Genomic DNA, 22,304 nt, shown 5'->3' with positions numbered 1-22,304 from the left:
TTTTGGTAAACGCATTGTCAAAATCTAGTAAAATGATGCTTTCCAGAGCCAGTCAGTGAGTTGTGAAATTAGTTAGGGCATAGCCAAATGCTGACTTCTGAGGAGATATTGATTAGGAGACTGAGTACACTGGGGGCACAGGAATGTCTGTGTCTCTAGAGATACAGTTGTTTTTTGTTAGGTTGAATGTTCCAAGAGTTAATAAATACAAGAGTTACATTAAACCTGAGGATAATAACTGCTTTAAGGGAGTTCTTTCAACTGACTCTAACCCAGACCTATTCTGAGTCTTCTAACTCAGGGGGGAACCACTGTGATCTGTGCACCCCAGGTTCATAGACTATATACATGGATGGGACAAAATGAACTTAAGGATGTAAATCAGCAAATAGCCAGTATATTAAATCGAGTAAGTCCTGAGGTCTACGTGTTTACTGGGAACAGAAAGCTAAAAAGATATGTCATTTGTGAGAAAATTTAAAATGCACAAGAATACTGTGCATAATTTAAATATATACTCATTTTTATTACACATGTTCTGAAAAGATGTATGTAACCTTAAGTTATAGTAGTTACCTTTGAGAGCAGAAGGAGAGGCATGGAATTAGGTAGAGGTCTTAAGGAGGCCTCAGGTGTATCTTATTTTTGAAATGAATAATAATGTGAATCAGATATTGCCAAATAATATTTGTTATACCTTGGGGTACAAGCTGAGTGTCAGTTACATGAGTCTCTGTTCCTTTTGTATTTTTGAATAGTTTCCAAATTCAAATTTAAAAAGAGATCAACATAATACCCTGAAGGCTTTATTTCTCCTTATAGAATAAGGCTCTGAAAAAATAAAGTTCTAGCTCATGGCCCAAACATAATAGAATCCAATTTGATTCATAGTATTAAGTGAGGAAGACCCTCAGAAATGTTGATTGTGATCAAATGCTTAATATTCCACTAAGGTCCACCAGCTGGAAAGCTGAGTCAAGTAGTCCCTATCCACTAGACCCTCCCGGTGAAAACCTTTGATGAAGTCCAAAAGGGAAAGTGGGGTTGTGTTGCTTTGTTTTATTTGTTCAAGGTCACCCTGAGGAAGAGCTGGGGAAGAGGAAATTGTAGGAATTGACATGCTGTCTTTCTCCACTCTGCACTGATTCTCTCAAGGGAGAGAGAAGAAAGCTCAACTCTAAAGGGACCATTCTCATAAGTGATGCTCTGGGGCCCAAAACATACCCAGTACTGCTCTGAAACCCCAAGTTTGGCAGAGGGCATCCTGTTCGCTCCAGCATGGAATACAGAATCTCTCTTGGGAGATTTAGGAGGTGCGGTTTTTGAAAGAACAACAGTGTTGTGGATGTGGCATTGTCAGAAGAAGCAGAAAGAAGAGATTGGAAGAGAAAATACCATCAATTTTCCAAGGAGGAAAAATGGTAGAGGAAGTGGTGTGGAATCCTTACTTTTCAAATAGGGGCTCAAAGGGCAGTTTAGCATTAATATTCCAATGACCTTATTTTACTCCTCAAGCTGATAAAACATAGAACTTGAACACATTCCATTTGATATTTATTTATTGTAACTGACAAGACATCCATTTCTCTTACCACAAGTCAGTATTTTTCTGGGTCTGACTCTTAAGAATATTTTCTTCCATGTTCTGTTCCTAAGTGCATTCAATAATTATTTATTTGGGGCTTGGTCAACTGCTAAAACTCTAACCAACATACCTTTGCTCTCCACATTGATGCTCTCTTTCCTGTTTTAGTTTTATCCTCTCTGGTTTTTAAAGTGATAAGACAGAATAACAAAAGTTTATAGAACAATGATCCATTCTGACAGAACCTAAGATGTTAGTTTAATTATGAATTATTCCAACACTTTAATAGGGTTTGAAAAATGAAATACCCTCAAAGTAATACTGAGATAGAAACAGTCTCAAAGTACTTCAAATATGATGCTGATTCTACCTCCCACTAATTGGGACAAAACACAGCATTGCCTTTGTGATTCACACATTGTATATTAACAGAATTTCTGATACAGGATTATATAAATAGAAGCTTCCTTCTACTTTATGAATTACATCTAAAAATGTAGACACCACTTTACTGTTATTTATCAGAAATCCTGGATTGCTCTTAATGGCTTATGTCCTGAAGGGGTGATCAAAGTTGGAAATAAACTTTAAAATTGTCATTGTACTTTTGTATGCAGAGTGCACACTAGGCCACAGAATGATGATATTCCAGGAATAATGAAATCAGAGTTAAGTATGCATATAAAAATCAAGGTCGCCTGTTCTAGTGTTGATCAAGGTCTTAAAACTGAGGTGAGGAAGATCTGCACTGAATCCTCCTGAGAGACTTCAGAGGAGAAATTTTAGAGCACAGGGTGAGTCAGTAAAATGAACAAAACATTGTGCTAAAGATGCAAATAGGACTGCCGACAACCATAAGAACCGAATCCAAGGTTAAATAGAGGCAGTAGAAATGACTAGCCAACCAACTGCATTGCCTCTAAGTAACCACCTAAAAGGTCCATGCCCTGCTGTAAATGTTCCAATGACTTCTTTTAATATAGAGAGGATTATAAAATCTCTTTATCAAGATATAAACACAAACATCTGACACCTGATTATAATGCCTATCTGTCTCTGTCTCCCCACTTATTCCTACATATATTCAAATGTTCCAATTAGACTGAATTACTTCTATGTCTTCAAATATGACAGAGACACACCATGTTATACTGTGTCCATGATCAATTTATTCTCTCCTACTAAAATGTACTTCTTTCTTTGCCCCTGGTGAATACCTCCGCAATCTTCAACAACCAGTTTAGAATTGACTGCCATTGTGAAGCCTTCCTTAATCCCAAGACACTCCAAAGTTGGCCATTCTCTACAATTTTATAGCATCCTAATTATGCCTGCACTATTATAGTACTTAGTACACTGTATGAGGATTGTTTGCCATTTCTGTATGTCAGCTGCTTCCCACAGGAGTCACTTTTAGGCAGAGATCATCTCTTCTTCATTCATTGCATCTTAAGCCCTTATTATCCTTCTGGCACAGCTATATCCAGCTGGGAGAAGGATGGGAAGTGAAAGAATGGGATGTAAGAAGGAAATAATTTTTCACCAAGTATTTCATGGACAAAATGAGCAGTATCACATTCATCATACTAAGTCACTTTCTTTCTGCCCATCATTTCATATTAGTTCAGTAATTGTATTAAAGAGTTTCATGAGTCATTAACCAAGTTATTAGTGGGCATTCTAGGTTTGGTCTCGAGAGACCTTTCAAAAACCTGAGCTCAGAATCCTTTCAGGACCACTTGAGTAGAAGCTTCACCACTGAGCATGGAGAAAGATTTATTATTGTATACTTGACTAGTTGACCAAAGCCAAACTAGCATATCTGCATGCATAGGGGTCATCCAATGGTGGCAGTGCAGTCAACCAACATGCTTTCTTGAGTGTGTTCCTTACACAAATTTTATTACTGAGGATAAAAAAGAAAAAAAGATATACAAGGTCTCTGTTCTAGAGAAAGAACCAGTCTAACAAGTGTTAATATAAAATAGAAAAATAAGAATGAGAACATTTGAAAATAATCTAAAAAGAGAATAAAATATTAGGACCAGGATAGAATTGTGGCCAATTCCAGTACAAGAATCAGTATAACCACACCCTCTCCATTACAAATAGTTATGATGCTTCCATTTTAACAGTTGAAGTTAGGCAGAGAATTAGATGTTAATCAGAGTAACTAGAGCAAGAAAGTATTAATTTTGGGAGACTCTGTGGGGGCAACCCTAGTATCCCCCTACATCAGGAAAATACTACTTGATGGTGTTTCTGTAGGTAATGGATTATTTCCTATAAATGGTTTCTATAAGACATTTCTAAGGAATTTTATTCAACAGCCCCCAATTAGATGTCAGGTTAAGAGGAGAAGAGAATATAAAGGAGAGAATGATGTAAACCAACATTCAGGCCTGAATTTGGCCAGAAGAAAGTCTGACTGGCATTTACAAGACTCTGTGTGTACCTTGATAGTTCAGCACATCCATGAAGCATCATCAATTAGAAAGGAGCCTGTTTGAGTCTGAAGCTCCAAGTCTTACTATTGTAGAAGTAGGAACTAACACAAACTGAATCTGTAACACATTTGTTGCTTTGGTAACACTCAAAAATGATGGAGGACAAGCCATAGCCACAGGTCATTGTTTCATATTGATTCAGTAACTTTAGTAAAGAACTTCATGACCTATAATTGTCATTAGAGGATGTTCTAGGGTCCACCCCCCCATCCCAAACAGGGACCTTTCAAAATCTTGAGCTCAGAATTCTTTTTAGGGCTGCTTATGTTTCTACCTACTGGACAAGAAATAATCAAGTAGATCTATAAGTCTACCTCATGAACAAAGGCTATTTCATTACTGTATGTAATTTATAGACCCATGCACTCCCAGTAGATGTAGTGGCTTTCCTACAAGTAAAAGAGTGGTCATAATCTTGTTGAAACACTTGGCTAGCATTTCTTGCATTATCCAGACTTTTACTTCTTGATTTTGCACACTCACTCTAACACTGGTTATGATCTTCATCACCACTCAGCTTCTTCTGAGATTAAAGTTTGAATCTCTGATACTAAGTCAAATGAAATTTTCCCTAGTAATGTCATTAGATTCTTTCTGCCGTTTGACATGTACACTGTTACCTTTGAATTATGTACTAGCTTTGTCTTGTTTCTCTGTACAATTTCTCAAATCTGTCCTTCTCTTCTCCAACTCTCCTCTCCAATCACCTTGTGCCAATCTTGGCTTTTTTTCCCTCACTATCTACATCTGTTATTATCTTCTCCCCTCCTGGCCAGATACTGCATAGCTCTATCTAGGCACAATGGAAGGCACTGCATGAAGAAATAGGTACATTATGGCAGAAGTTAAACATGTCCCTGTTAAATCCATGTTGTGGGATCTGTTCATATGTCTTAATATTCTATCCTAATTATGCTAGTCATCACCCTTATTGTTTGTCCCATCTTTATGCATTTGCAAATATGTATGTGTGGTAGTCAGCCTCTGAGATGGGCCATTCTTTCCTGGTCCATGCCCTTGTATGATCCTGTCATCTTGAAAGTGGGCTGGAACTAACGACTTGCTTCTAACCAATAGAGTATAGAAAGGAGGACAAGGTGTCACGTTGCTAATTAGGTTACAGAAAGGTGCTGGCTTCCCATCTTCCTTGCCTTTTCTTGCTCTCTCACTTGCTCACCCTGATGGAAGCCAGTTGGCCTGTGGAAAAGCCTCCATGGCAAGTAATGGAGAGGAGCCTCTGGTGAACAGCCAATAAAGGATTGAGACCTTACGTCCAATAAGAAATGAGCACCTGAGGCTTTTCAACAAAAACGTGAGTCAGCTTGGAAGTAGGTCTTTCACCAATTGACCCTTGAGATGACTGTACCCCTGTCCCATACCTTAATTGCATCCTTGCGAGAGATCTTGAGGCAATGCCACCCAGCTAAGCTGTGCCAGTCTCCTGACCCACAGAAACTATGAGATAGTAAATGTTTGTAATGTTAATCCATTAAGCTTTGGTGTGATTTGTTACACAGCAATAGCTAACTAATAGAATATGCTATGACAGAAGTAGAAATAACAGTAAAAATAGAAAGACATATTAAAATTTCTGTTCATTCATTTGTAGCAGCTATGCTGGTCTAGGTTTCTGGTATATTTATTGCACTCAGGCAGAAGCTTAATTGAATCTTGATATTTGATTATATTTATTTACAAGTTAACCATTTTGAGCCTCAGTTTACACAAGTGTAAAACATCTGGCCTTCTGGTTTTACATAAGGTTTAAAAATAATACGTTCTACAAATTTTATATACAATTATATATATAAACATAGGTAGTACTTAGTCACTGGGGATAAAGTGACAAACAAAATAAATATGATCTTGCCTTCAATGGACTAAAAAGTGGGATGTATGTAAGATGCTTCCCATTGTGCCAAGCACACAAGATTCACAGTAAATGTTTCTTGTAATTGTCATCTTCACACCATGACCCTTTGTATCTACCCATCTACGCCCGCTTTTTCTTTGTTTACAGCAGGCAAAATCATCTGGTCTCCTTTGGATGGAGGTTGGAAGTACAACTACGTGCATGATTCATCACCAAAAAGTGGGCCCTGTGGGAGTGAAGTAAACTGAAAATAGCATACAAATTAGTGTTGAAATGTCTGAAAATTGGGAAGTTGGTACAATTTATCTGAAAACTGAATTTCCCTGCTTTTATGCCCTTCTCTCTCCTTGGCAGGACTACATCATCTTTCTGATGGTTTTGCATTTTTAATAATGAATTTCCTATGAAATCTTCCCTAAGGACAAGATTTTATAAACTCACTGTTAGAATTTTCATTTTATCTTCATTGCCAAGAAAGCCAGTGTTAAACACTGTATTACAGTATGACCTCACCAGATCCATGAAGAAAGGAAATCTTTAAAGGTTAGAGACTTTACCAAAAAGCTCGTAACTGGAAAAAAAAAATCAAACCCAGCTTCCCTATCTCAAATTAGACATTGTTTCTAAAAAAACCTCTCAGCTTAACCTAATATTCTTGTGAAAGTGTTTTCCTTCTACCTCAAATGCATACTACGATTTTATATTAGCTGATTGATTGGATATGAATCTTGAGTAAAGTATCCTCAAATGTTTTTTTTTTTTTAAATGTGGAGGAGGGAGTATGGAAATAATATTTAAACTCTCTAATTTGAAATCATTCTCTGTCTAGGCCAGTGATATACTAGCTTTCACTGTGCTTTCTCTTGATAACTGTTAATCAAGTTAGAAGATATTGAGCTCTGGAAGCTAGGAGCCAGGACGAAAGAAGCCCAGCTTAATCTGCTCCCTATTCCCTGGTGACTATTTGTCAGCTGTTTTTACCTCTCTAGACAACCATCAGCATCCTCCTGGCTAGTCCTAATTCTTCCATGCTGTGTATATTCTTGGACTTTCTTTCGTCAGAGTCAGTCATCTGTTCCCTCTGTGGGAGTTCCTAAAGGCTGCCATTTTCATAAACTCATGTTTGGAAAATTATAATGTATATTTCAAACATCAAAATCAAACTCAAGCTCCAGAAGGCCATACATAACCCATGAGCTGAATTGTTTGATGAAAGATGAAAAAGGACTGCTTAGAAGAAGGAAAAAAATCTTCTAAATTCTGTCCACGATAACTACCCTAAGAGAATCAGGCAGCATGCATCTGCTTTTGTCTAGACACAAATTCCTTTCCCCAGGGAAAGAAAATGCTTGCTTGGAAAGTTCTTACATTTTAAAATCAGCATTTCAAAAATAATCACAAATCATTTATAAGTTAAAAGGAAAGGATGGCACATTTCATTCTGAAACTTAAGGAATGAGTAAAGAACTGAACATGATGCCTTATTTAGCTTACAGTGTTTGTAGAAACCTAGCTTGATAAATAGTTAATTTTGGCATCAGTGAGATTTTAAATTTTAAGATGTAATAAAATAATTGCTAGGAATTTATTGCTCTTAGTTTAAAAGAATCTGATCTTGATCATTAAGCATGCAATTTTAAAAAGGGAAAAACCTCTAAAATAAGGTATTATTCTATATCAGTTTTGTTTTTTATTTATATTAATAAACATTTTTGAGCTTCAACTCTCATCAAGACTGGAGGAAATGAAGAGGTAGTCTCAGATCTCAAGGGGTTAAAATTAAATTAGGAAGCAACATACACACACACACACACACTCCTGGATAGAAAATAGAAGGGAGACAGAGAACAGAGAGGTACCTTAAGACAGAAAAATGGGCAAACACAGAGTATGCAACACCTGGTAGGAGCTTAATGAGTGACAGTGAGTAATGGGGCACAGAGGAGTGGGATTGGCTGGTATGGTTACAGAAGACTTCAGTTCTTCTCTAGGAAGAAATCAGCTAGTGTTAGAGAACAGGTAAAATATAGAAAGGCAAACCAAGTGGGGAGGTAATTTTGGGGTCAATTTGACAGTAATATCCAGAATCTTTCTGGTTCTTATGTCCATATGTTATCCCATCTACAAGCATAGTTTCTTATTTTTCCTAATCAAACTATTTCTGGAATATTCTAATGATGTTCCCATTCAAGTGATTGTTAACATATTCTTCCTTTCTTTGATTCCAGCACCTGTTGCTGATGTGGTAGGGATTCTGGGTAAAAGGAACTTACTGCTGCCTCACTTGTGCCCAGTTAATACACCCTGGCCACCAAGTCCTGTGGACCCCAGCACTGGCCCTTCTGCCATTCCATGGCCACTACCATGGTTGCTGATCCCTCATATCCTTGAAACGACAAAGAAGTATCATGTCCTTTGCAGTCCCCAGGATTCTGAGTCTATGCTGTGACTCACACAGAACTGGAAATTCATGTCTTCCTTTTAGTTTTACTTTGAAAATTGGGCACTAGAAAAGTGCCGTTTCTTCCACTATGTTGCTCCATAAATGTATAATTGTGAGCCTTCCTATATCCATCCTATCCCACCTCCACTTCCATGTTAGAAGTTTATTATCAGGTTAAAATTGTTTCTCTTGGGACTTCTCTGGTGGTCCAGTGGTAAAGAATCCGCCTTCCAATGCAGGGGACCTGGGTTCGATCCCTGGTCAGGGAACTAAGATCCCACATGCTGTGTGGCAACTAAGCCCACACGTCACACCTACTGAGCTTGCACATCTCAGTGAGAGATCCTGCGTGCCTCAACGAAGATCCCGCATGCCATAGCTAAGACCCGAGGCAGCCAAAAAATAAGAAATAAAATAAAATAAAATGATGAAAATAAATAAAGTAAATAAATATATTTTTTAAGTGTTTCTCTTATTTTCTCAAGTTGTATTCTTCTCAGGTGTTTCTTCAGCCTCTCACTCTGAGAGAGCTGGTCCTGTGTGAGTTCTAGCAGAACATATTACTTACAAACAAGCCCGTATAGAGAAGATATTTTCATATTTCTGCATGGCCAGGGCTTTCTGAGTAAAAAAGTCTGGTAACCTGGTTCAAGGTAGGACTCAATAGCAGTCCTAAGATGGTGAAATAATCTGGAAAGAGATTTATGGGTTTATCTCCTCAGAGATAGGTGTTTACATTTCAAAAGGGAATAAAACCAGGAGCCATTCATTTATATTCTAAATGGTTGTAACAACCTGGGGACCTTTTCTGGATAGAGTTTATTAACATTAAAGAGTGAAGGTTTTTCTCTCCCTCTCAGGAGGGGAGGGAGACAGCTGAGCACCAGTTGCTATATAAACTCTCAGATTCATAATTTTGTCTTTCTTCTCCTGTAGTATGGACCTCCTTCGTGTGGGCAGACTTTATCTGACCTTTTCACACTGCCTTGAGAGTTAGAATGAGGTATAGGGAACTGGCAATGTCATTGTTACTAAGAAAGAAGTTTGTTCTCTGAGCAAGAAACCTTGCATTTGCATTCAGGATAAAACAAATAAATACCAATACTAAAAACCATCAGCCAGATATGTACAATACTTCAAGTATGTAGGTTTCAGACATATGGAAGAGGCTTTGAGACAAACTACATGTTGCCTGTTTAAGGACTATTAAGTGAATGAAATTTCCTTCTCGTTCCTCCTACACTTCTGACTTCCCACCTCCATGACTAGCACAACCACCACTTAGCAAGACATTTCCTCCATATTGTAATCATTTTGACATTTCAGGGGGAAATAAAATGATTTACACCTATAGTAAGGGTTATATTAAAATGTATTTAAAATATATTAGGAAGTCTAGGCTGAACTGAATCTCAGTCATTACAGCTTCTGTGGAAATTCATTACTTTCATAATTTAATTTCAAGGTCAGTCACAGAGAAGTGACAGACTGTAATAGTCCTCCCTATCTCTAATATCTAGTATTTCTGTCTTCCCAAGAATCTGTCCTTACCGCCTTCTTCTGATATTGATCTTACTTCTGTCTATACCCCTTGCCTCTGGGCATGGGGATAGGCAGGTCACCCAGACATGTCCAATGATAAAACTTGACCCCGCTAGCAACAGAAATCAGTCCAAGTGAAATAAGCATACCCCCAAGTGGCCAAGAAGATTGCTCTTCTTTGATATGTAGAAAGTAGGAGGAAAACAAACATCTCTACTAATCCTGGAATCTTGAGTTATAAGCCTAAGGCTGCTGTTAGTGGACATAGTTTCCACTGGAAAAAAAATGGTCATATCTTACTTTTTCATATTCACTTAATCAATGCATACATATTAAAGGCTAATTATGTGATACTACTTGTCTAGGCCCAAGGCACGTACAGGAACACCTGCCTCTAGGAAGTGACAATCTATCTGTGGACCATTGACACTGAAGAGGACGTACTAAATGTCAACAGACTCATAGAAATAGATCCCTGTTGTCTCAGGCTGAGACTTGAGTCAGATCTTAAAGGATAAGTTCAATACACAGATGTAGAGGAGGAGGAGAAAACGGGGAATATGACAGGAAGGAGAGTGGGAACAGCATGGATGTGTTTTAACTGGAAAATAATAAATACACCTGTCCAGATGGAGCAGAGGGTTTATACAGAGGATTCATGGGCAGTGATTGTCCATGTTGAGTGCAGTCATGAGGAAGCCAAGAAACAGTGAAGCATATATCCCAAAATCAATAATATTGACCATACTTGGATGACGAAACATCAGGCAATACATGAGAAGCTTGAGGCTCAGAGGCATTAACTAATTTGTGTAAGGTCACATTTAGAAGTCAAGGAATTGAGTTCTTCTTACACGGATTTCATCTATACATTGTACTGACACAATGGTACCCCTCATTATCATTTCTAGTTTGGGTGCTTTCTATTTGTTCTCTTACTGGGCAAAATACATAGGAATACTGTAAAATAAACCTCTTTTATGAAAACTTTACATAACAGAAGCATGAAATTACAAATTATACCATCTCTACTAAGTGAAATAAGTCAATCTGAAAAGGCTACATGCTATTTGATTCCAAGTATATGACATTCTAGAAATGGCAAAACCATGGAGACAGTGAAAAGATCAGTGGTTTCCAGGGGATTGGGAGGGGGAGAGGGATGAATAGATGGAGTAGAGTGAACTTTTAGGACAGTGAAAAATACACTGTATGAAACCATAATGATGGATACATGTCATTATACATTAGTCCAAATATAATAGAGTATACAACACCAAGATTAAACCAAAATGTAAACTATGAACTTTGCGTGATTATGATGTGTCTGTGTAGGTTCATCAATGGTAACAAATGTACCACTTTGGTAGGGGATGTATATAATGGGGGACCCCATGCATGTGCAGAATCAAGGGAATTGATTCAGAATCATGTGAAATCTTAGTAGCCTCCCCTCAATTTTGCTGTGAACATTTAACTGTTCTTTAAAAAAAAGTATTGAAAAAATTTATACTATCTGTTTGGGCCACATGTTCTCCAAAATAATGGAATTTTCATTTTCATTTATAAAGTGATTAATAACAGAATCCTCATTAAAAAGACTTTATTTTTTTTCTATTTTTTTGGATTCCCTCTGAAGAAAGAACTGTTGGCATCTCAAAGATCTCTCAACTTGATGATATTGATATTGTCACAAATTTGCATCAGCCATCAAATTTACTAAAATGGCATTTCAATGTAATCTGTTCTATGAAGAATGAGCTACTTTAAACATAATATCATTGAATTTACTTTCAGGCCCCACAACTTTCCACAGCAATCTGACTTTGCAAATGAGATCTCTGAAAATGGGTCTTGTTGGGTGCACTCGCTACCAAGCTATTGGCAATTTGTTATAATTCAGGTTTTATTGAAGAGCTCATCAAATATGTTAGTATTTAATGAGTCTGATGTACATCAAGTTTATTGTGCTTTCATCTGCCTAGATTAGTTTTATAAAAAAATAAATAGGTAATTTTTTATGTAATGTTGCCCTAGAATTTTAACGTACTAATAATCCACAAAATTGTGTTTTCAAATTAACTCAGCATTCATATCAAGACAAAAAGCACTCTTCAAAAAAATTTACTTACTCTTTACTAAGTAAAGTAATTTATGGAAAATTAACTACAGACTGTTTCATCACTCTTTGGATCTCTCTCAATTTCTAGCCTCTCAGTGAAGGTAAAGTGGGAGTTCTCTCTACAGAGACCCACCCCTGCATCATTTGCATGTTTAAACAGAGGTTGGACTTTATTTGAAAACCCCATTAGAAGAAAAGTCTGGTCTAGTCAAGACTTTTTGAGCATTCTGCCCCTTTTTGTTCATGCTTGGTAATAGACTCTCACTCTACTCCCTTCACTGTACTCTATGGCCGTCATGCAGAGGCTCCATTTAGTCTTGTTTAAAGTTGCCCTTATTTTGAAATATTATTTTTCTTGTGGCTGTTATTTTCCATGGGAGTTATTCTGTCCACCCAAGAACATCTAGCAATGTCTAGAGGCAATTTTGATTGTCAAAACTTGAAGTGGCAAAGGGAAGAGGTCCTATAAGCATCTAGTGGGGTAAGTTCAGGGCTGTTGCTGAGCACCATTAATGCACAGGACAGCTGCCTCCACCCCAAGAAAGAATTACCAAGACTCACATGTCAATAATACAGAGGTTGAGACCTTCTGCCTTAGGGTCTTTAACAACTCAGATATAAAACTGGGGAGAACCTGGTAGGTTGGAGGCAAGGCAAAAGAAAACATGATGTTTTGTCTTCCATGTCCTGGACTCTTCTTTTTTTTTTTTCCTTCTTCTTGTCACCTTCCACTCCTTGCCCACTGCTCCGTGTTCTCTCCTCAAAATAAAATGTACTCTCAGGACAAAGTTTGATAAACTTGCAAGAAAGTGACCAATTCAACGTTGCACTAAGATTATTTTTAAAAAATCAGGAGCAAAATGTTAGCCCAAAGGTAGAAATTTGGGTATTAGTGATCTGTATAGGAGTTTTTATTTGAAGGACATAGCCCTCCTTAGCATAACCAGACACTGACAAGGGGACTAGCCCATTTTATAAAATCTATATAACCTACAAAACTCTGCATAACCATAATCACAGAACTGATCTTATGCTCTTCCTCAAACTCCATGTGTGTAGTACATCCCCCAACAATTCTAATTAGCAACGAGTGGATTTTAACAGCTAAAGCTTTTTTTTTTTTTTTAGTTTGTTTCTTATAGAGAAATTTCTTATTGAGAAATGCTAGGTATTAAGTCACCATATAGATCACACATTTTAAACCTCATGTTCTACATGTTCAGATGACCAGTGTGGTTGTGACAGAACACCATCCCTTCTCTTAAGCCCTGCTGGCTTCAGAGCAGAGGCATTCTCCCTTCATGAGGAATCCGTGTGTATGTCAATTGTTCTACTCATAGCTAAAGTTTTTGCTTTCATTTCTTTGACAACCTCTCTACTTACCCATAAAGAAACTATATTGTTCCTGTTTAGGAAATAGAAGAACCATTGGGGACAGAAGAAAATAATTTATATACCTTGTATATTTTAGTTCTTAGCCCACTAATATCTAATTTCCTTGACATGTATTCCATTTTCTACTAGTTATTTATAAACTGTTTATTTCACTCTCTTCTACCTGGCTTCTTTCCTAGTGATCTTCAATAGATGCTGAAAAATAGAAAGAATCTAAATGTCTTGCTTATCTTTTCTGTTCAATTATGAATTGGATGTGGACATCAGAATCAGGAAGGTGCCTTTAGTTAAGTACCCCAAGTATTCAATCACTGCAAGGAAGGGCTGAGATGAGAATTTTTAAAGACCTGAAAATTGACAAATAAGAGCAAAATCTTCATTAGCAACAACAATCCAGGATGGATTGCTCTGTCTCATTGATAGTTTTTTTTTTTTTTTCAGTTAAAAAAACTTCAACCAGAATATTATTTACTTTTCAAGACTTTGGGTGAAAATTATGTTAAAATATTTCCATCAGCTAGGCACACTGCCCTTGCCTTTATGTCGATTTTGACCCAATGGGCACCACTCCTTCTATTTATTAAAGCACCCCAAGGTTCAATAAGAAATAAATTTAAAATGTATCTTGAACAATGCTGAAGTCTTTGTGTGCACAAAGTCGTCTATAAGTCGGCAATATGCTCTGCATGTCATCTGTGGCAGTAATCATTCCAACCAGTCATGAGTTGAAACTTCTGTCTCCATGTCCTCCACCCTTCTCTGACACTCTTCACTCAGTGTCAGATCCAAGGAAATGCTGCTATGTGTCAGATATACCACAGGAAGCTGAGACTTTGTAATAAAATCGAGGTAATGGACCAGTAACTGAGAGCTCCAAAAATGTGACAGGGTTTCCTTAAGGGTGAAAAAAAAAATCCTTAAACTGGAGAGTAAAATAACTGTTTCTAATTATTCCAAATGAGAAAAGAAATACTGTATGGCTTACATTGTGTTGCTCTATTGAATGAAAAGGGCAAGTCTATTTGAAAAAAATTTTAAAAAATAAAAAATAGTGCTGAATTTCAGCTAATTACAATGTGGATATATCATATTATCATTTTTTAACATCTTTATTGGAGTATAATTGCTTTACAATGGTGTGTTAATTTCTGCTTTATAACAAAGTGAACCAGCTATACGTATACATATATCCCCGTATCCCCTCCCTCTTGTGTCTCCCTCCCACCCTCCCTACCCCACCCCTCTAGGTGATCACAAAGCACTGAGCTGATCTCCCTGTGCTATGCTGCTGCTTCCCACTAGCTATCTATTTTACATTTGGTAGTGTATATATGTCAGTGCTACTCTCTCACTTTGTCCCAGCTTACCCTTCCCCCTCTCCGTGTCCTCAAGTCTATTCTCTTCATCTGTGTCTTTATTCCTGTCCTACCCCTTGGTTCATCAGACCCTTTTTTATTTTTATTTTTTGATTCCATATATATGTGTTAGCATACAGTATTTTTTTCTATTTCTGACTTATTTCACTCTGTATGAGAGACTCTAGGCCTATACACCTCACCACAAATAACTCAATTTTGTTTCCTTTTATGGTTGAGTAATAGTCCATTGCATACATGTGCCACATCTTGTTTATCCATTCATCTATCAATGGACACTTAGGTTGCTTCCATGTCCTGACTGTTGTAAATAGAGTTGCAATGAACATTATGGTACATGACTCTTTTTGAATTATGGATATATCGTATTATTATTGTTATTATTTGTAATTCTAAGTATGTGAGGATTCTCAAGAGCAACGATCCCTAGATGTGTTCTTTATTATGTGATATTACACTAGTCCTTTTTCTGCTTATATTTCAGATAGCAACCAATGTCTCTTTATCTGTTGTTTTTCCATGCTATTCTAGACTAACAAATAGCTACAGAAGTCTTTGTAAATAACCTTTTCCCTGTAGAAGGAAACATGTTTCTACTAACATGTCTTATCATGTAAAACTTGGAATACTGTAATATCTGACCTTTCAGAGATATGTTTATTTTTAAAAGCCTAGTGGGTTCCAACTTCCATATATAGACCCATGAAGACTTCCACTGATGCTGAGGTAAGTTCCTTCTATGCATACAGAGGACCCAATTCATTAACCATTCATAACTCCATCCAATATAGAGTTAATTCCATTTGTCTTCTCTCCATTCCTGGACTTTCTCTCTACTCTAATTCCCCCATATATACAAATACACAAGGCATAAGGGACTGAAGCCAAGAGACACCAGTCAAGAGCAAAAACTACTAAAAATAGGCTACTCTTTGACCCAACTATCCAGAGTTATGGGTTGTTGTGCTAACTTAGTAGAAATAAGTCTTTTTTCCATCTCAGTGTACCAGAGAGCTATGACAGGCTCCCATAAGTAACTGTGTCTCACCACAACCGTGATTCCCCAGTGGGCAGCCACATGCCCTGGAAGAGGGAATGCAAGCCTTTGCTAGAGGAGCAGGTCATATATTAAAGTCTAACCCTTTTTCAGTAACCAGTACCTCCTTTGATTACTTCATGTCCATGTACTGCCTAGAGCCTTTATGCTTTTCCTTGGTTGTCCTTATCTTCTCAAGAAATAGACAGGAAAATGTTTTTCAAGTTCAAGATTCCACGTTCCAATCACATATTCAATATTTTCTAGACTTGTGACCTTTTTTCAGTCTCTTAACTGATTCAAAACTCCATTTTCACATTCATAATAGGAGATAATAAAAATCTGCCTACTTCATAAGGTCTTTGTGAGAATCAATGCTTACATATAAAAACTGTAGAGTAGTATATACTGCAAAACAATAAATTATTATTCTGCTAAAGTAGTCCAATTCAAACTCAAGAAATAAAGAACACCCTTTTTATGATCATGTGTAATTTAAAAGCAGAAAGACCTATGGGAAACAATGAAACAGATTGATTCAGGTATGGAAATTAATCATGTTGCTGACATTTTGGTCAAACCTAATATCCATGGTTACCTGTCTCAGAGAGCAATTTTGTAGCTTCCAGCACCTTCTCAGTATAAACTCCAGCTTCATAGTTCTCCATCTCAGCATTGATGATGTGTATGACTCGAGCTGCCCGGCCCCTGATAGCCCCTGCAGTCCGGTCCAGAGTGTCCACATCCCCCTCTTGAAGGGCTATCACACACTTGTTCACATCCTCTAAGATATGATTTTCTGTGGAGAGGACACATACACATTTATATGATTTTTTACCACTGACACACTTAAAAACCTATTGAAGATAGATTCATTAACTCACAAGCCATTAAATTGTACATCTCAATACATTCTTAATAACATTGAAATTATATTTAAAGAACATAGTTTACAATTACAATAGTGGTTCTCAAACTTGAACATCAACTGGAGGATTTGTAGCATCATAGAGACTGTTGGGTGTCTCTCTCAGGGTTTCTGATTCACTAGGTCTGGGGTTGGGCCCAAGAAATTGCATTTCTACCAAGTTCCCAGGTGATGGTAATGTTGCTGGTTTGGAGACCACACTTTGAGAACCACCATCTTTAAAAATATCTCTTTCTTTGTTTCAGTGTTTAGGATTTATTGGGTGAAAAGGTCTTTTAAGAGTGGTAGTGGCAGCGCACAAGAAGTCACCAAGCAGCAATGTTTCTAGATATGTCCAGAGTTGCACTTTGGGTTGAATCATGTTTTTATTGAGGAAACATTTAAGGGAGACTTTAAAATGAACAAATATCACCCCATCAGTCTCCCAATGTTGTGTCATGCATAAGGTATACACAATGGAAACTGATCAGGTGAAGAGGATCACAGAGTTCCCCACAATTGAAATACAATCCAGTCTGTGGCTGGTTCCCTCAGATTGCAGTCAAGGTCAGGGATCACTCTCCATCATTGTCCAAAGCAGAATCCAAGCAGGCAGGAAGAGAGGATTTTCTCTCTACAAGCCTAGAAAAAACATGCAGTCTGGTCCCTTACAGTTTTGCAAGTGTTCAACTTTGTATTTTCCATGTCCAGTGTGAGATGTGTTATTATGTTCCTTGAACATTCTTTAGAAACAGAATTCTAAGGAAATGTTCAAAAAGTTTAGTACTCTGAGGAAAAAAAAAGAACTTAAGCTAAATATATACATATACACACACAATAGAATAATCGAACAAGCTTGGAAGTAGCCTTAAGTAATCTGGTAACCCTTAAGAAATTATAACTATCCAATGAACAGTAAATAAAGGACTAAATTGAATGATTACCTCTTTTAGAAGTTTCTAGAGCTAGTTCTGATTTATAAATTCCTAAAGAAGGAGAGATGGGAGGGTACTCGGCAAATCCCAGTCTCTCCCATGGATCTCTCCTTCTTTCATTAAACCAATCACTCAGAGAAAATATTTGTTTTTATATGAAATTGGATAGAAAATTGCAAAGTATAACATGTTTCATAAAGGAACATCTGTTTGATCTCATGCAATATGATTTCCTCACTCAACTATTTATAAATTTCTGATTTCTACATTCTCTAGTTTCAAATAGAAATTAGAATAGAAAAAAAATGAAATGTTTACATTTTAATATTTATATATCTTAAACTCACAAGAAGTTATTTCCTGAATGCTGATATTTTCCTGAGAAAAAGAGAAAGACAGTTGTGAAAATAGAGACTTAAAGGCTTTCATTTTGATTAAGGAACTTCTGAAACCACCTCTTTATGAGATCTTGGATTGGATCATGCAAACTCACCTAAAAGGACACCTTCAAAAAAAAAAAAGGTTTACTCAAATGAAACTTGGCACAGGATTTTAAATACAGAAGTTTGATTCAAATAGGTCTCTCTTACTGCCCTGCTGGATTCCTCCAGACAATTAAAATATGTCGTGGTCCCTGAAAATGGGCAACTACGAGGGTGTTCATGTCAAAAACAGGCATTTTCGTGCTTCCCTGGTGGCACAGTGGTTGAGAGTCTGCCTGCCAATGCAGGGGATACAGGTTTGTGCCCCAGTGTGAGAAGATCCCACATGCCGTGGAGCGGCTAGGCCCGTGAGCCATGGCCACTGAGCCTGAGCGTCTGGAGCCTGTGATCCGCAATGGGAGAGGCCAAAACAGTGAGAGGCCCGTGTACTGAAAAAAACAAAACAAAACAAAACAAAAACCAGGCATTTTCTTTGAATAACATAAGGTAAGAATAAGCATACCTACCATTTTTCTGTGCATAGTTTAAAGATGAAATTGAATGCAAAACAGAGAAATCTGTCAATTACATTAGATACTAATGTCTCTGGAATTAACAAAATTTAAAATGTAAGAAGCCCATTCATGACCTAATATCCTAAAATGAAATGATAGTTTTTAAAATCTAATTTCCAAACTAAAATATGCAACTAATTTAATTAGGAGGTAAGAAAAAGAATATGCTTTCATAGGTATAACTACAGTTGACCCTTGAACAACAAAGGTTTGAACAGTGCAGGTCCACTTGTACATGGATTTATTTCAGTAGTAAATACTACAGTACCACAGAGCTGAGGTTGGTTGGATCCACAGATGCAGAACTTCCCATCTATGGGGCTCACTGTAAAGTTATGCCCAGATTTTCAGCTGTGTGGAGGGAGGGTCAGTGCCCCACACCCCCAAGTTTTTCAAGGGTCAACTATATACATTAATTGAAGGAGGCCATGATATCAAAAGCATTGCTTTTTTTTCTGCTTTATAACAAATTTAATCAGTTATACATATACATATGTTCCCATATCCCCTCCCTTTTGCGTCTCCCTCCCACCCTCCCTATCCCACCCCTCCAGGTGGTCACAAAGCACCGAGCTGATAAAAGCATTGCTTTTAATTGAATTGCCAATTAATTTGTTCAATGGTTAGTCACATTAATCATGTGTGAATAAAATATTAATTTTACTAATTTTCAGCTTACTAACTGACTCAGTTTGCTTAATCAACTCTTTTAATGAAATGTTGAGATTGTTTACTCTGCATTCCCAACTTTACCCAATTAGAGGTACCCATTTTATAAAAATATGGATTACAATTCCCTCATGATAGTGGTTATACCAGTGGATGATATATATGTAAAAGCCACAATGATAAAGAATGTTCTAAAATAAATTTGTACTTTATTAAGCTAAGTACCAATAATGCACTTGAAAAGAGCTATATTGTTGTAGACATATTATTTTATCAAAAGATGATACTCGGTCTATATATGGTTTCCCTGGACACCTTGTAATAACTTCTCCACCCCTAGTCCCTACACCCTCAGGCCTGGGGTTCACAAGTTTGGAATTACTCTGGTCTAGTATCTATCAAAAAGGGCAGTGAATTATTCAAAGGCAGAATCCACACTTAACTCATATTTTCATACCTGACAGTGCCTTAGAGCAGGCAATCAAAGAAGAAATCCTGAATAAACATGTCCATTGAAGAGGGACAATCAATTATATATTTTTATCCTAAGCTATTTTCAGGAGAAATAATTCATTAAGTAAGGAGATAGAGGAATGATGTTCCAACTAGAAAATAACATAGAAGAGAAAGTAATAATAAAAAGCACCTGTATTCCAGAGATGATTACATTGCTGGGATAAACCCCTTAGGTACTTTGGATGCCTGGATGTAAAGCATGGTTTTTAAACATCATAGAACATTTGTCTGCAACGTATTTTGTGGTAAACTTCCTTGAATTTTTGCAAACTTACAATTTCAGGAAAGATGTAATCTTGTTAAAAAATCATAGGTGACCAAACTACCTGATTATTATAAGCTTTAAAGCTATAGCTTCTAAATTCAAAAGCAAAGTTCAGTCTGTGAATTTTTTAATGAAACAAACTCAAGACCCTGGAGTCAAAAAAAAAACAAACAAACAAACAAATCAAAGAGGAAAAGGCAAACAAAGCAAAACGAAACTTTTAGACATTATGGGATTGAGTTAACACTTTTTCAGATCTTAGATGCTTGCTATTTTGTGAGCCAAACCCAAGAATTCAACTGTTTTGTGATTAATGCCAAGATGCTCATTTTAAGACACTATTAAAAATTTTAGTTTTTGCCCAGTGGGAAAAGTTTGTGTTCTAATACAGCCATTTCATTTTTTTTAGAAGCCCAGACCACATCTGAAAATTGGTTTTGCTCCTGTAATGTTAGTAGCTCCCCAAACTTGTTGCATTTCATATGGACAAATTAAGCACTCAGACACACAAGTTCAGGTAGCATGAAAAAAAAAAAAAAAAAAGAAAGAAAGAAAGCAAAACAAAACTATCCCTTAAAAAAAATATTTTTGTTGTTGTTTTCAAACTAGAATTTCCTGCCAGAATAGATATTCCCTTAAGAAGAAGATGATACATAAAGTGCCATTAATGCCATTTCAAAATATCTCCTGGGCCAACCTTGCAATTTATTGATGCAAATGTTTTGGCTCCAGCTCAGAGAGGAGATTAGAAGTAGTTTCCCCAACTATCGGGCTGTATCTACAGTCTACCAGCAGGACAGAGTGGGCTGTGTCATTATTTGTCAAGCCCATCTGTGGAAAGGTGCCTGCCGCCTCCGACTGTCAAGTCCAAAGGCATGCTCTATCAGGTCCTGCCAAGGCTGGCTCCCTGACAGCGCCTGTTCATTTTCCTGTCATGGCATGCTGCGGCGCTTGTACCACTGGGGTTGGACTGCACAGTATTATCAGCGGAAGCCAAAGCCTTTTCTTGTTGCTGGTAATAATGAGATGCACAAAGGAATGGCAGGGAGAAAGGTGGCAGAGAGGCAGATCCGGTGGAAGAAAATTAAGAAAAGCTTTGCACTACTGAAACAGTCTGAGATAAGACCTCCTAACCTTGCTTTTCTCTACCCTCAGAAATTTTCATACATGCATTTAAAGAAAAGAATAAGGTGGGAAAGCTTTAAGTTCTAAAATGATTCCTCTTTGAAAAAGGTAGTATATGGATATTTTCTATTCATTTGTAGATAGAAGGGGAATAGCGTAAGATTTCTGGGGCTGTTGGATTGCTGTGTGAGATCTGAGGCTGGTTGGAGAGTCCCCCTGCCCCTTTGGGGGACCCCTATAGTTATCCTGGCAAAGACTGACTAGATACAAGAAAGATGCTCAGTCCTGGTGTCCATCCTTCTGTTCCCCACCACTCAAATCCCCAATATGTCTATCCAAACAATTTCTAAGCACCTTATGAAAGATGAATTTCTTGCATATCTTTTATGTTGTTAGGACTCATGCATCAGTGAAGCAAAAATCCCAGGAATGGCAACACATTGAGCTCTTTATTAGCCAACCCCTGCATATGGGTATGTTTAAATGAATAGTTGTTTTGAAAAGTCATCAAAAACAAAGCACTTTGGGAATGAAGAATTAGACAGATTTCCAAGAAGGAAGAGAGAATGGAATGGTGGCACCAGAGGGGATGGCGAGGTTTGAGGGGGTGGGGAAGGAGCTGCAATGAAAGCTGGAAACATCAAAGGCAAATTTCCTTCTATCTAGACTTACTGAGATCTATATAGATTATGGAAAGAGGATATCTGGATTTTAATTACACATCTGTCAAGTTACCTACCTCTCAGTGCCTTACTGTTCTCAAAGGAAGGCTCAGCATAGTGATACCTATATTATAAAACTTTGGTGTGAATGAAACCAAATAACAGAAAGTCAGACAAATTATAGATACTGAGCATGTATTCACTCATTTTTCCCATCTCCCTTGCCCTGCCCTCGATGATTTCAAAGTTGGCTTTTCCATCATCCATCAGATCTACAGAGTCAACTATGCTGTTCTCAGACAAGCTTTAAACAGAAGCCCGCAGTGGGAATTCATTGTCAGTTTCTTGG

The 22,304-nt window shown here is 37.3% G+C and overlaps 1 protein-coding gene across 4 annotated transcripts in view; it reads right to left on the bottom strand.

Annotated features, from left to right (window-relative positions):
* The window catches only part of CTNNA2 (catenin alpha 2), a gene marked incomplete at its 5' end in the record, with an annotated part of 1,039,969 nt that overhangs the window by 76,287 nt on the left and 941,378 nt on the right, over positions 1-22,304 (bottom strand). For all 4 annotated transcript variants that reach the window (XM_082642275.1, XM_082642276.1, XM_082642277.1 and 1 more), the window contains one exon: positions 16,478-16,678. In XM_082642275.1, the coding sequence (XP_082498401.1) occupies positions 16,478-16,678 (201 nt within the window). The remainder of the gene's footprint in view (positions 1-16,477; positions 16,679-22,304) is intronic.

Source organism: Mesoplodon mirus (assembly GCF_964341445.2).
Source record: "Mesoplodon mirus genome assembly, chromosome: 14".
Taxonomy (NCBI): domain Eukaryota; kingdom Metazoa; phylum Chordata; class Mammalia; order Artiodactyla; family Ziphiidae; genus Mesoplodon; species Mesoplodon mirus.
Note: the sequence above shows the minus strand (reverse complement) of the source record. Positions and strands in the feature narration are given on the sequence as shown.